Source organism: Vipera berus, assembly GCF_964194415.1.
Source record: "Vipera berus genome assembly, chromosome: 1".
Taxonomy (NCBI): Eukaryota; Metazoa; Chordata; class Lepidosauria; order Squamata; family Viperidae; genus Vipera; species Vipera berus.
Window position 1 is genome coordinate 11,947,269 of NC_138202.1, and position 15,229 is coordinate 11,962,497.

The window sequence follows — 15,229 nt, forward strand, 5'->3', positions numbered from 1 at the left end:
TGAAAGCCTCCAATATTAAACCATCATAAAACACAGCAACCTTTTGGCCACGCCTACTGTGAGGCAGCCCAGGGGGGCAAGAAAGGGTTGCATTTGTGTTGTATGATGTCATTCCTAGGCTGCATTTTTTATTTTTTTTATTTCTGTATCCCCAGCCTGGGTGCCATGCAAACGTATCCTGTAGGTAGAAATGAAAGCATTTTGGGAAGAGACACACAGCCTTTTCAACCTTTGAAATGCCCTCAGTGTCAAGCCCTAGATAATAATATAAAATTGGAGCTATCGCTGCCCTGCATTCCTTTGGAGTTGCTCTACACCAGCAATGGGCAATTTGCCACAGCATAGATTGGCCGGAATGTACTTTTAGGCACAATCATTGACAATTCCCCTATTTCCTGCCAAGGGACAAGAGGACAGGAGCCCTGGCAAGCGTGCTTGGAAAGAAGCAGTGAAACTAAAGATCAAATGGATCATCCTCCTCTACAGTGGCATTTTGTTAATAACTACGTATTGCTCAACTTTCAACTCAAACCCTGCCACTGAATCCTGGGAGTTGATCCCTGGAGTTGATCCCTGGAGTTGAACTGGACGCTCGCTCTACGGTCAAGGATGCTGAACTACAAGGCCCTCCCTATTCACCAGGGCAGTGCGCAGCCCATCATAAGACCGAAATCCCGTAGAAACTTAACATCTGTCCAGTTTAACATCTGTCCAGTTTAACCCCGAGAGTGCCTGGAAAGAGGAGCAGTCCAAGGTACCTTTTTGTGACCTGACCATTAGTGATCCCTCTATCAAAACACCTGGTTTTGACCTGCCTCCCTCTGTCTGGCAGAAACTGAACACAGTTAGGTGTGATACTGGAAAGAAGCGCCTCTGTCCTGCATCAGTGGGGATGGAAAGAGTGCCCTTGTTGCGATTGTGGTGCTGATATGCAAACTATTAAACATATTATGCAAAACTGCCCATGACGTGTATTCTCTGGTTCCTTAGATCTGCACGAAGCAACGCCAGAGGCCTGGATAGCTGAATTGGGCATCCGGTTATGAGGCTACTGCCATACCACCAGCCCCCCAGAAGTTTTATTTGTAATTACGTCAACTGTGTATACTGGTAGTCCTCAACTTATGACCACAATTGAGCCCAACATTTCCGTTGCTACGTCAGACGTTTGTTAAGTGAGTTTTGACCCATTTTACGACCTTTCTGGCCACAGCTGTTAAGTGAATCACTGCACTTGTTAAATTAGTGACACGGTTGTTAAGTGAATCGGGCTTCCCCAGTGACTTTGCTAGTCAGGAGGTCGCAAAAGGAGATCCCAGGACAGTGCAACCGTCGTAAGTATGAATCAGTTGCCAAGGGCCTGAATTTTGATCCTGTGACCGTTGGGGATGCTGCAATGGTCGTAACTGTGAAAAATGAGCATGTCTCTTTTTCCAGTGATGTTGTAACTTCAAACGATCACTAAATGAACTGCTAACCTGTATATATTTATTTCTCTTCTGTCATGTTCTCATCATACACTAAATAAATTAATAATAATAATTCCTGGACTTGAATTGGACTCCTGCTCTAAACTGGGATTGCAGCAGAAAATGAGGGCCAATCCTGCAAACCAGGCTGCCTCATCCATTGACCGATCAAAAAAACCCCCAATCTCATTTGTCTTCTTCGCATTGAATAACTCATTTTAACAACTACCATAATTTTCAAGAAATAAATGTGTCTCTCCTCTTCCTGGCCCAAAGCTTTTCCGTTTGTGCTATGACTTTTTGATGGGCAGATTGTGAGTCACAGCAAGGCAGAGGCAGATGCAGTTGGAGAACATTATCTCATTGGGGGGAGACACAAATCTGGAGATTTTAAAGGAGGCTCAGCCTGCCGAAAATTCAAAATTTAGGGGTTCCCCCTCCCAGTGTGGTGGTTTTAAATAGGATCATCAGGATCACTTATACCAGAAGGAGAGAAGTCATTGGGACAAATGGGCAGTCAAAATTGTAGCTATGTCAAGCAGGGCGTATTGTTATGATTGTTGTTACTATTCTTATGCAAAACATCTTTCCCTAATGGCATTACATTTTAAACTACCAGTATCTCATTTAACACACACACACACACACACACACACCCTTAAACTCCTTGCCTTTAAACACTCTACATTTTAAATCACAGAAATACACTAAAACAAAATAACAGCTTTAAATCAGGGTAAAATTGGAATTAAAGCTGTTGAAAGCTACTCAAATGATCAAAAGTCAGGAGCTTTTTCAGGCTGATTGAGAAAACAGTCCACCCCTACAGGGAGGGTGTGCCTTTGCCACCAACCTGACTCTTAACATAGCCATGACAGGGCACTATTGAAGGCACTGATGGCCCCTGATGGTTTCCACCTTTGCAAATTCTCTTTTGCTCTTTATCCTGTGTTCCCTTCCCACAACTCAACTTGTGACAGTCACCCGGGTGTGTCAAACTTTTAAAGCCCTTCTTTCTGATCCCCAGAAGTCGTGGAGTGAGGAAAGGGGGGGGGGGGAAAGGGTCGGGAGAAAAAAGAAAAAAAAATAATCCCGGGTCAAATCCGTGTTCTTCTTGCCTCGTTCACACGGTACGTACCTCTGCAAGGCGGCCACGGCGTTCAAGAGGTAGACTAACGGGAAGGCGGAAAGGAACAGGCCGACGGCGGCCCAGAGTGGGTGCAGCCGCATGATCAGCGGCACGGAGAGCAGACCTGGAAGGAGAGGGTCGTGGGAATGGGCAACCAGGGGCGATCGCTCCAGCAGGAAAGGGGCAATCGGCCAAGCGACGGCTTCCCGGTAGGAACACAAAGCTCCCCGCCGCTCATGCGTTCCTCTCGCCCAAAAAGAAAGGGGGGTGGGGGGAAAGGAGAGGATTTTTTTTTTCTTCCTATCCAAAGGTCGTGACTGTTGGCAGCTTTCTTGCTCAAGCGATCCCAGGAAAAGCGCGAGGAGAGCGGCGCACCTCTTAAAAGGGCAAGGCACACCTTTGTTGGTTCTTCCGCCCCCATCCCACCCCGCCACCCCAGCATCCCGTGGAGCATCGTGGATTTGGCCTTCCTGCAAACCGGCTTGGAAAGCGCAGGGGAAAAAAGAAAGAAAGAAAGAAAGAAAGAAAGAAAGAAAGAAAGAAAGAAAGAAAGAAAGAAAGAAAGAAAGAAAGAAAGAAAGAAAGAAAGAAAGAAAGAAAGAAAGAAAGAAAGAAAGAAGAAAGAAAGGGAAGAAAGAGAAAGAAAGAAAAAAAAGAAAGAAAGAAAAAAAAGAAAGAAAGAAAGAAAGAAAGAAAGAAAGAAAAGGAAGGAAGAAAGAGAAAGAAAGAAAGAAAAGGAAGGAAGAAAGAGAAAGAAAGAAAGAAAGAAGAAGAAAGAAAGAAAGAAAGAAAGAAAGAAAGAAAGAAAGAAAGAAAGAAAGAAAGAAAGAAAGAAAGAAAGAAAGAAAGAAAGAAAGAAAGAAAGAAAGAAAGAAATTTCGTGCGTTCTCCCGGGGTTGACTCAGATCCGAGCAGTAGGAGACGCTCCAAATGATGCCTTGCCAATAGGGTCAATTACCAGCAGAAACGCGCTTTGCCAACCGCTGGCTGGCATAACGCAGCCCTAGCAGCGGGCCTTCCCGCTCCCCAGACCTAAGATTTGCGCAATCAGCTGCAAAGTCCAAAGCAAACAGGCCTGTGCGGTTTCGCCTGGTCACAACTGTCCGTCTGCCATTGAGACGTTTCGAATTCACGCGTTCAGCAAGTCAGGCTTGCAAGCCGGAGTGAAGAATGAGGCATAGAGCCTTAGAGTGGCAAGACAACCCTAGAGGTCATCCAGTCCAACCCCCCTGGTCAGGGCTGGATTTGCTACAGCATCTCTGGTAGAAGACCCATATTTAGGAACAGCCTGTCATCTTTTCCAGGGTCAGCACCAGGTATATACAGTATTTCCTCTGCTGCTCTGCTTACTGGCAGGATCGCAGCTGTAAATCAGGCCAGTGTTAACAATGCTTTACTGAAAAAGGGGGAGCTGGCAGAACTTTTCCTATTAATCCATCATTTCCAGGACAAGCTTCCCCAGTTTCAGCTTTGTTGTGCTGGCAGATGGCTTTTAAAGGCATTGCAAACAAAGAAACAAAGAAACAAAAAAGAGCCAGAAGACAGGATGGGTTCCAAATTAGTTTTGTTTTTTTTTAAAAAAAGGAAAACCTTTATGGTTACAAGCGGATTAGCTTTAGATTATCCTATAATGCTTTTCTGACTCTGAATTTAGAACAGCGATTCTTAAACTGGGGGAAATTTTCCCCAAGGGAGAAATTTGGGCACATCCCGGGGGGGGGGGGGGGTAATGGAGCAATTTGTAATTGCTTATTTGCGAGTTGAGGATCCATTTTGGGATTGCTGGGGCTGAGAATCTTGTGTAAAACTAGCCTTTTTTAAAAAAAAAATGGGCATAATATTATTTGAGGAAAAGGTATAACTGGCTCCCACAATTTAAGAGTGTTTTATAGAATACATTTTAAGGCCTTGCATCTGTTATCTCCTCCCAAATCAGTAATGCTGATTTTCCTCATCAACTGTTAATTCTTTTTATGTTGCATGATGACGAGCAGAGTCATTTTGAATTGGGCAGACTTACAAATGCAGTGTATGGAATTAAAATAAAATACAACTCTTTTTTGACTTACGTTTCCAAATAGTCCTCGACTGACGACCGCAATTGGGACAATTTCCATTGCTAAGCAAGGTGCACCTGATTTTATGACTTTTTTTTTGCCACAGTGATTAAGCGTAATTCCATTAAGTGAATCACACAGTCATTAAACAAATCTGACTTCCCGCATTAACTTTGCTCGTCAGAAGCCAGCTGGGAAGGTCACAAATGGTGATCACAGGTCCCCCAGGACTCTGGAATCATAGAAACGCATGCTGGTTGCCAAGTGCTTGGATTTTTATCATGTGACCATGGGGATGCTACAATGGTTATAAATGTGAGGACCAGTTTGTTGATTTTACTGTATTTATAGCAGGGCTCTTCAAACCTGGCAACGTTTAAGACTTGTGGCTGGCTGAGGAATTCTGGGAGTTGAAGTCCACAAGTCTTAAAGTTGCCAAGTTTGAAGACCCCTGATTTATAACCTGCCCCAGACTTGATGGACTCTGAGCAAATTCCCTCGCAAAATTCATTAAAAACAGATAGACATAATAGAAACCTGTAAATATTTTTCACTGACATGCAGAGTAGTGGAGATGTTGAATTATGAGTGGGGCGACCCAGATTTTAGTCCTTCCTCAACCAATAGAAGCTAATTGGCTGAATTTGGGCTAGTCCCCCTCCCAGTTGTAAGAGTCAATCAGAGGTAGTGGGGAATAGGCCGGACTAGGAGTGGGGAGATCCAGGTTCCAGTCTCTCCTAGAAAGCTTATTTGTTGTCTTCTAGCCAGTCTTGCCCCCTCAGCCTGACCTACTTTGCAGGGATGTTGTTGTGGAGAAAAAACTTCCCCAAAGATAGACTATAACTCTAATAAATAAATATCTGGGTACATCACTCCTTCGCTCCTTCCGGCGTGATCTAAAGACCTACTTGTTTGAACAAGCCGGCCTGGCCTGATGGGTCTGGGTTTTATTATTGCTTTTAACGTACTGTATTTATTGTTGTTTTGTATTGGGCATTATGTTTGATCTTTTCTTAATTTTTGTATCTTTGCATTTTACTATTTATTGCCCTGTTCACCGCCCTGAGTCCTTTGGGAGAAGGGCGGTATACAAATAAAATTATTATTTTTATTATTTATCAAAGATGCCATTTATTTCATTGGAGGACTAAGTACCTGATAGAACAATTGCTGCTGTATTTTTTAAAATACCTGAAGGCCCTTCCACAAATTCGGGATTGTCACCAAGGAAACTTGTCACTTGATCCATGAACCTGGTGAGCAATCGGGATCCACAACAGGCCTTCTATAACTTAGCAAAATGTGATTAATTGAACGATCCATGAAATAGGTTTTGCAAAGGGGCATTGTCCAGTGGGGTTTTTTCACCTCCATTTAGGAGGAGGGGGGCGGTCATCTTAAAAGACAGACTGCAGTCCTAGTGCAAGTTATACATAATACAGGTAGTCCTCCACTTACAACCACAACTGAGCTCAAAATTTACGTTGTTAAGTGAGATGTTTGAGTTTTGTCCCACTTTACAAAACTTTCCTGCCACAGTTAGGCGAATCACTGCAGTTGTTAAGTCAGTAACATGATTGTTAAGTGAGTTTGGTTTCCCCCATTGACTTTGTTTGTCATAAGGTCACAAAAGTGAATCACGTGATCCCAGGAATATGAGTCAATTGCCAAGCATCTGAATTTTGATCATGTGACCATTGGAGATGCTTGTAATGGTTGTATGAGAAACAGTTATAAGTTACTTTTTTTTAGTGCCGTTGTAACTTCAAATGGTCACTAAGTAAATGTTGTTAAGCCAAGAACTACCTGTATAGAAAGCTGCTTTCAGACCAACCATTGGTCCTGCTTAGAATTTTTTACGCCAATAAATATAAAGCATAAATACAATGGTCTCGCTTTTCCCTGCCCCAGAAAACGTGAAAACTGCTGCCAAAAATGAGAAGAGATGAAAATTAAATCCAGGGGGATTCTTATGTGCTTATAAGAAGCTAGTTTTCCCACATCTAAAGAATTATTATGAATGTAATCGTTATTTTTTTTTAAAAAAATGTCTTCATCTTGCAAGGGTACAGAGAATTTTGTTCTTGTTAGCGATTGGGACGTTTGTCAAGAGCAGAATTATCTTAAATTCCCCTTGAGGATTTTGGATAATTTCTATAAAGAATAGCAGTCTCAAGGAGAGAAGAAAAATACAATTTGAACCCCGAAGGATGCTTGTATCTGCATAGGCACATTTTGTTAATGGGATTGTGGAACATCAAGTAATCAAGGACAAAACAATGGATTTTTTTGAGAGAGAGGTTAATTCTTTTCTTGAGGAGGGAGTAAGGGTAACAAGGGGGGGAGGGGTTTATGGGCTTTTACATCTTGAAATTTAAAAGTTGTAAGTGGCCTGAAGTCAATCTGATCTAGGCAGCCATATAAATGTGTTTAATAAATGCACAAACAGCTGAAGATAACCTCCAGTGCGCACCGTTGAAAGATGAACAAGTAACGGATACGAAGACTGACGACACCAACAGGATAATGCTGATGTCCTTATGATCTTTCTTAGTGGTCATGTACCACCTCTAACAGGGCCGCCAGCATGCGTGTGATGCAAATGGGGCAGGGCTAGCGCTTGCGTGATACTTGCTAGCCCTGCCCCGTTCTTGCACGCAGTGCCGTTACTATGCCCTGAGGTGTGGCGTCGGACCTTTTTCGCGCACCGAAGCACGGCGGCATCCCATTTTTGCGCTGTGAGGCGGTGGCACCGTTGGCCCGTTTTCACACTGGATCCTCCCAGCAACCAAGAAGAAATTAACTGTCCCAGCCAACTGTTTTCCAAGTGGCAAAAGCCAGGAGAATGTACAGGTCGTCCTTGACTTACAACCATTCATTTAATGACCGTTAAACTTTACAATGCCTTTGGGGGGAAAAAAAGAAGTGTCTTCTGACCACGCCTCACACGTATGACCCTCACAGTGAGGGGATTAAAGTTTGGATGCTTGGCAAACAACAGGCATTTATGATGGGTGCAGCATCACGGGATCATCTGATCACCATTTGCGACTTTCCCAGCCGGCTTTTGACAAGCCAAGTCAATAAGGGAAGCCAGATTCCCTTAACAAATCATGAGATTCCCTTAACAACTGCAGTTCTACACTTAGCAACCGTGACAAAAAAAAAATAGTAGTGAAACTGGGCATGGCTCACTTAACAGCTGTCTTCTTTAGCAATGGAAATTCTGGTTGTAAGTCGAGGACTATTTGTACTTGCACTGTGGCATACCTGGAAGTAGTGGTCCCAATGTCCAGGATCTGGCACCCAGGTTTTCCTGTGTGCATCCCTTCCCAACCTTGGCAGGTAAGAAAGCCAATTATTTTCCCAACACGGAGAGAATGATGCTCCTTCTCTATCGAGGGCCATGTACACACCCATCAATCATTCTTGGAGTTTTGAAAAACTAAGCTCATTGTCAGGACATTCAAAAGAAAAAGGAGAAAAAAACAACAACGACCGTCTCCACATTTCTCTAGCTTTATTAACATGTTTGGCAAAAGCCCAACGTATCAACTCTACATCATTAGATTGAACAAAAATGAAAACAAGCATCGTTTCAGAGCCTATCGGAAGGAACCGCAGCCGTTCTGATGTTGGAAGGTCATGGGAGAGAGAGAGAGAGGGTTGCCTTGGTGGACAGGGCATGTCTTTGGGTCAAGAGAAAAAGGTTTTGGGTTTTCCCCTCCTCTTAAACCTTTCTCCTTTGGGACAAACCGGAAAGATGATTAGAATCTACTAACGAAAACCCCGCCAAAGATATGTTTGGTTTTGGCCTCTGACCTGGTCTAAAAAGCAATTCAAACTTCCTCGCTCTTCGAAATAAGGAAAGAGTGAGGGGGAAAAAAGGAGAGCTGATTGTCCTTTAAAACAGAAGTTTGGCCGATACACGCCGGCTATGCACGTTTTCACAAGATTCCCTCAGAACTGGGATAAAAGGGACACCCTCAAGGAGACCCAATACTCTGGGATGGTTTGTCCCCCCCCACATTTGTCCCCCCCCTTTTCTATGTTGCTGCAATTCAAATCTTGCTCTTTTGAACTGCAGCTGGGACTCCCCCCCCTCCCCTACTACGTTTGAGGAGCTCTACCTTCCTTATTTCTGCCTGTGATTCTGCTCGCCTGCTATGTCCCATCCTGTGACTCTCCCCTGCAGGCCCCACCATCAACAGGGAACAGCAATCCAGACTTTCTACGTTCATGGGGAGAGAAACAGGGCTTCAACCCACCCTCCCTCCCCCCCCCCGGCCAAACTGAGTAAAATGAAGATTACACACCATTTAACGAACATTTTTACGCCAATTTTTCCCTTCTCACAAATGGTTGGGCTATGTATGACTTGGGAGCATTTGTTGACCATCGCAGTTCTGACTTGCTCCTTCATTTTCTTTAATGGGATCACATTTTTTTAAAATAAAAAAAACGTAACAAAAGAGGGGGGTGAGCTCTGCAACCACGCTGAAAACGCCCAACATCTGTGGGTGGGTAAACAGATGGGAGGCTAAAGCTGAAACACAGTCCTTCTAAACTTGAAAGAAAGGGGCATTTCTTTTTTTGTTAAAATAAACTTATCACAGTAAACAATCCGTCACTGGAGGAACAGGGAGTGGGTGGGAGGTGAGAAGAAAACACACGGCTGCATCAATAATAAGGACGCCGAGGGTTGTTCTGGAAGAGAAAAGGAGAAAAACAAAGTCATCCTGGTAACAGAAGGCCAGCAGAGTCTGAGGCTCAAACCCAAATGCCTTCCCTTGAAGTGACCATCACATTGCTTGACATCACATGACGAAACAACCTACACCCTAGTGCCGTTGTTGTGATTCAGGGTCAGCCTGTGGGTTCGGCAGTTGGGTCCGACGACTCAGAGGAGGAGGGAGGTGTTGAAGAGCTTGCTGAGGGAGTTGAAGATCTTGCTGATGAGAGCCCTCAGCCAGGCCCCTCCCACCTGGTCACGACGGAGACCCAGCTGTGTGAGCCTGACAGCGTGGATGAAGATGACCCACAGCTGGCCCTGTTCAAGGACGCCCGACGCAGGAGGCAGTCAATCAGGAGTAAACAGAGGAAGGCAATGGGGCACCTCGGAAGGAGGCAGAGAGAAGCCACGCCCTGAACTGTATAAAAGGGGAATGCGTGGGAGGGCTGGTTTGCTGAAGGCAACCGCTTGAAAAGCTCCTGTTTCTTGGTTCGTGTCTTGTTCCGTTTGTTTTTGTATCAATAAATTTGGCAGGCTTAATTCCAGCCTCTTGCCTTCTTGTAAAAGGGGTTGTCCCTGCCTTTTCTGCAGGGCCGGTAGCAGGCTGGTACAGAACAGCCGTGTGTGAATACAGCCGTCCTAAGTTTGAACTCAAAGTGAGAAGCGAAACCAGAGTAGGCCTCCAAAGGAACCTGACCCCCCCCTTCCCATGAGTAAACAGGCCTTCTCGGTTGCAAAACTGCAGGGTGCCTTCCACAAGTGCAGTGATGCTGCAAATCACCACTTGGTGGCCAAACTAACTTAAAAGCAAATCCAGGAGGGAATGCGGGCTCGCTTAAATTCTGCTGGCATTCCTCCCGTCGCCGTGTCCCTGAAGAGGTGCCCCAAAGTCCAAGGAGTACCCCAATCTATCTATCCCATTCCTCTATGCTAGACGGAGCGCACAAGGTGTGGAATTTCACCTTGGAGGCGGACTTCTGAGAAAGAAGGGTCACCTTCTTGATGTTGGATAGGGCAGTGTGTCTCATCTACTTGACTTCCCACTGGGAAGAGGTAACAGAACAAGCAACAGGCGTGTTAAGTCCTTGACTTACAACCATTCGGTTAATGACTGAAGTTACGACAGAGCTGGAAAAAGTGACTTATGACCAGTCCTTGCGCTTACGACCATCACAGCATTCCCCAGAGTCACAGGATCAATGTTCAGACCTTTGGCAACCGGCGTGTATTTATGTGGGCTGCAGCAACCCAGGGTTAGGGGATCACCTTCTGCGACCTCCCCAGCTGGCTTCTGACAAGCAATCAGTGGGGAAACATGGGTTTGCTTAATAACCGCGCAATTCGCTTAAGAACTGCAGTGACTCCCTTAGCAATCGCAGCAAAAAAGATCGTAACTTTGTTGCACAACTTAATGAACAGCCATCTTGCTTAGCAATGGAAATTCTGGTCCAGCTGTCAAAATGCTGAGGACTACCTGCGCAAGTAGTCTCGACTTACAACTACAATTCAGCCCAAGATTTACTTTGCTAAGCAAGACAGTTGTTAAAATGGGTTCTGTCCCGCTTTTACAACCTTTCTTGCCAGAACTGTCGAGTGAATCACTTCGTTAAGTCAGTAATGTGGTTGTTAAATGATTCTGGCTTCCCCGTTGACCTTTGTTTGTCAGAAGATCGCAAGTGTGATCACACGGCCCTTGGGACACTGCAACCGTCATAAGTACACGCCAGTTGCCCGGCGTCTGAATTTTGATCCTACGACCACGACGATGCTACAATAGCCACGTGCAAAGCGACCACACTTTTTTCAGTGTCATTGCAACTTCGGTTGTTAAAACGAATGGTTGTAAGTCGGGGAGTACCTGGAGTCGAGGTGCACGCCAAGAATGAAGAGCAGCAGCCGGTGCACAAATCTGCTACTTTTTGGTGTTACATTTGTAGCTGTGGTTTGGATGTTGTGTAATACTTTTCTCAACTGCTATTTTTACCATCCGCAGAGTTAACAGGGACTCAACGTTGTGTTATATATGCAAGATTAAATAGAGGCTGAGCTATAAAGAGAGAAAATTGCTGCGTGTAGTTTTGAAGATTTGTGTTTGAAGGATTTCTCAAATGAGATTTAAATAGGCTAGCAACACATTGTGTGAGAACAGAATGGAGTCTCTGGAAAAAAGATAACTTGGGCCAGCTGGCTGGCACCATAAGGGGAAGCCCTCTTCTCTGCAACAGATCAGTATAGGTCCACTAGCTGGATCCCCTTCCTAAATATTCTTACATGAACTCCTTGTGCAGAGTAAATGGATACAGTATTTTAAGTGATTAACCTTGTCTTGTGTGTATTGTAAAATGTTCCTTATGATAAAGTGCTGCAAAGTGTTTTGAAGCAAAAACAGAATATAGTCAATTACAGTGAAGCAAGCAGCCTTTTCAAATAGTTCCTTCAATAATTTTTTTTGTAGTCAAGGCAACTCAGACCAGGAAATTCCAATGAAAATAGACAGTCCTGGCATTTTCAGTGTGTGTCAAGAAATTAAAAAAGTACATGCCTGTCCCTTGCCTGCTCTGGTGGCACAGTGGTTAAAATGCAGTATTGCAGGCAAACTCTGCCCACAGTCTGGAGTTCGATTCTGACCGGCTCAAAGTTGACTCAGCCTTCCCTCCATCAGAAGTCGGTAAAATGAGAACCCAGATTGTTGGGGGCAATATGCTGACATTATACACTACCCACAGAGGGCTGCAGAGCACGATCGAGCATGATATAAGTCTAAGTGCTATTGTTATTGCTAAAAAAGGCTGTTCAAACTGATCCCACTTCAGATACAAATCAATTCAGATACAAATCTGACATGGAAAAAAGGGCCCCAAGGAGCTGGGGCTTCTCACCAGTGGGTTGGGCCGGAATCTGTAGGCCAACATCATCCTCTTCCGAAAGGCCTCGTACTCATCATCATTCTTGGTCAAATCAGCAGGACGGTCAATTCCAAACCCTGCTCCATCCACAGCTGTCACCCCCCTGGTTGGGAAAAAGCTGTGTTTATTTCTTGGGCATGGATATGAGGAAGCTGCCTTAGACCAGACTTTTTTAAAGACAGGGTGGATTAAAATCATAGATTCACAGGGCTGAAAGGAACTTTGCAGGTCTTCTAGTCCAAGCTTATTACCTTATTACAGGCAGTCCTTGACTTACGACAACTGAGCCCCAAATTTCCATTGCTAAGCAAGGCTTGACTCCTTCCTGTACATTCACAGAAGGAAGCAAACATTCCTCCCTGGGACAATGTCATTCAGTCTGGTCACATAATACAGGAAAGAAGAAGAAGAAGGAGGAGGAGGAGGAGGAGGAGGAGGAGGAGGAGGAGGAGGAGGAGGAGGAGGAGGAGAAGAAGAAGGAGGAGAAGGAGGAGAAGGAGGAGAAGGAGAAGAAGAAGGAGAAGGAGAAGAAGAAGAAGAAGAAGAAGAAGAAGAAGAAGAAGAAGAAGAAGAAGAAGAAGAAGAAGAAGAAGAAGAAGAAGAAGAAGAAGAAAGAGATGCTTGTTTTGGTCTCCCCTCTGCAGCTTCTCCTCTCCTTGACCATCTGCTGAAACTTCCCTGATTCTCAGCTGTCGACAAGCAAACATCTGAAAAAGCAAACTAGTCTAAAACTGCCAGGCTCGGGCCTTCCAACAGCTAAGGCAATATGCCGTATTTAGAAAGCACATGCTGGTGACGTTATATAAAAAGCAGACTTTATTCCATCAACTTTGTAACTGTTTTCTTTCTACGCTGATGTTCTAAATACTTTAAAAAAAATAATAATCTAAAGTTTTCTAACTTGTTCGCTGCTCTGTGTGTTTCTGAGCAGAGGAAAAAGGAAGGACTTTCCCCCACCCCCCAAATCAAGAAATTAAAAAAGGAGGGACCAGACACCTACTTGTTAACAGGAGCTTTGATACCCTGACCATCAGATCCCAGGCCATCACCTTCTTTCCAGCCCATTTTCATCAGCATCTGGTAACCTATGTTTTCCACGGTCAGTTTAAATTCTTTGTATTCAGAGTAATCAGGCTCACGGCCTTCCTGTGGAGGAAGAAAATAATGGGTTTTAAAAAGAAATCATGCATGAGAACCTGCTTCGAAACCATGTTTCTCAACTGTGACAATTTAAAAAGAGGTGGACTTCAACTCCCAGAATTCTCCAGCCAGCTGCGCCTCTTCTAGTTGTCAAGGTTGAGAAACACCGTTCTAGGCTGTCACTGTGGCTGACAAGCGATGTATCCTCCACAACCTTTCTCAGTTCCCTTTCAAGGGTCCACACCATCTGTCGGAAGGCAGCGGGTCTCACAACAGTGTGAGTAATGCTTCCTTGAGTGGGTCTTCCAGATATTGGGGTTTTTTTTTGCACAATCCTTCAGTTGGAAGTACTACTAAAGCAGGAGTATAAAAGAGTATTCTCTAGGGAATAATTTTATATAGCTATTTCCAGACCGCAAAGCTCTGAACGGTTTAAGGTTTCTCTAGAGAGGTGGTGCCTATGTGTATCGCTGATTACTTTTGGTTATCTTTCTTTGCTCTTTTTCCAGTTTTGCAGCAGTGCATTCTGGTGTGAGCACGCACAACCACGAGGTAGAAAACACTCTGGATCTGAAACGATTCTAAGTTTCAAGGGGCGACTTGGAGGTTTAAATGCTGTTCCAACTGCGCTGCCAATATTTTCCGTTTCAACTGGTATTCTTTTAAGTCGAATGTCAACCCGTTTGGAGCAAACCTCTTTTTTTTCACTTTGAAATGTTTTGCCTATTGCATGTATTAAGGCAGGGGTCTTCAAACTTGGCCCTTTTATGACTTGTGGACTTCAACTCCCAGAATTCCTCAGCCTGGCTGAGGAATTCTGGGAGTTGAAGTCCACAAGTCATAAAAGGGGCCAAGTTTGAAGACCCCTGATCTAATGTATTGTCCAATTTTTTTTTCAATCAGGAAGACAGATCCTCTTCCTCTTCCTCCCCCCTCCCAAACCTCCTCCTAAAACATTCAATCACTCTGCATATGTATAAGATGTCCTAAAGAGAAGGATATTAATCATTTTACCTTCAGAGCTTTGAAGGTTTCCATAAACTTCTCAAGCTCATCAGGTGGCAGAAAATCGCCAATGAAATGTTTTCCTCGGCCCATTTGAGTCAACTGCTCCGCCCATTCTGAAAAAGACCAGGCACAACAGAATTACTTCTCAGCAAGATGTTGTCTGGAGAACATACAAGTAGTCCTTGACTTACAACCACTTGTTCAGTGACCGTTCAAAGTTACAACGGCACCAAAAAAAAGTGAGTTACAACCGGTCTTCATGCTTACAGCATCTCCCTGGTTACGTGATCAAAATTCTGACGCTTGGCAACTGGCTCATATTTATTTACTTTTATTATATAGATTTTATTAGTTTTTATAGGGTTAGGGATAAGGTGGGGTCGGGATTAGGGTTGGGATTTGTGCTAGGGTTGGGGATAGGGTTTTTCCAAATAACATTTTCAATATTTAGCAAACAGCATAATGTCTGGGTACATGTATTTAACTAGCAATAATAGTTAATTATCATAAACAATGTGTTAATTAATGGTAATATACATTCAAAATTACGTATCACATTCCTTTCTCTCTGACTCGTTTTTCTAGCCATTGATAGAAATTATCCCATGTTCTAAAATACAGAGTCTTCTTTCTCTTTAATCTTTAAAGTCAATCTATCCATTTCTGCACACTCTTAAAATTTTCCTAATACCTCTTCAGTTGGCAAGTTTTCATTTTTCCAAAGTTGGGCAAATGCAATTCTTGCTGCCGTTAATATGTGTAGCATTAGATCTCTGCAATCTTTCTCA

The 15,229-nt window shown here is 44.0% G+C and overlaps 2 protein-coding genes across 2 annotated transcripts in view; both read right to left on the bottom strand.

The window, feature by feature from the left end:
• Nucleotides 1–2,699, bottom strand: part of TM6SF2 (transmembrane 6 superfamily member 2) — a gene marked incomplete at its 5' end in the record, with an annotated part of 29,405 nt that extends 26,706 nt beyond the window's left edge. Inside the window, one exon of the mRNA XM_081319336.1 lies at nt 2,608–2,699. Coding sequence (XP_081175462.1) covers nt 2,608–2,699 — 92 coding nt within the window. The remainder of the gene's footprint in view (nt 1–2,607) is intronic.
• Nucleotides 2,700–8,158: 5,459 nt separating this feature from the next.
• SUGP1 (SURP and G-patch domain containing 1) overlaps nt 8,159–15,229 on the bottom strand; it is a 38,656-nt gene continuing 31,585 nt past the window's right edge. The window contains 4 exon segments of the mRNA XM_081312925.1: nt 8,159–9,362; nt 12,267–12,396; nt 13,294–13,439; nt 14,448–14,554. Coding sequence (XP_081169051.1) covers nt 9,336–9,362; nt 12,267–12,396; nt 13,294–13,439; nt 14,448–14,554 — 410 coding nt within the window. The 3' untranslated portion in view covers nt 8,159–9,335.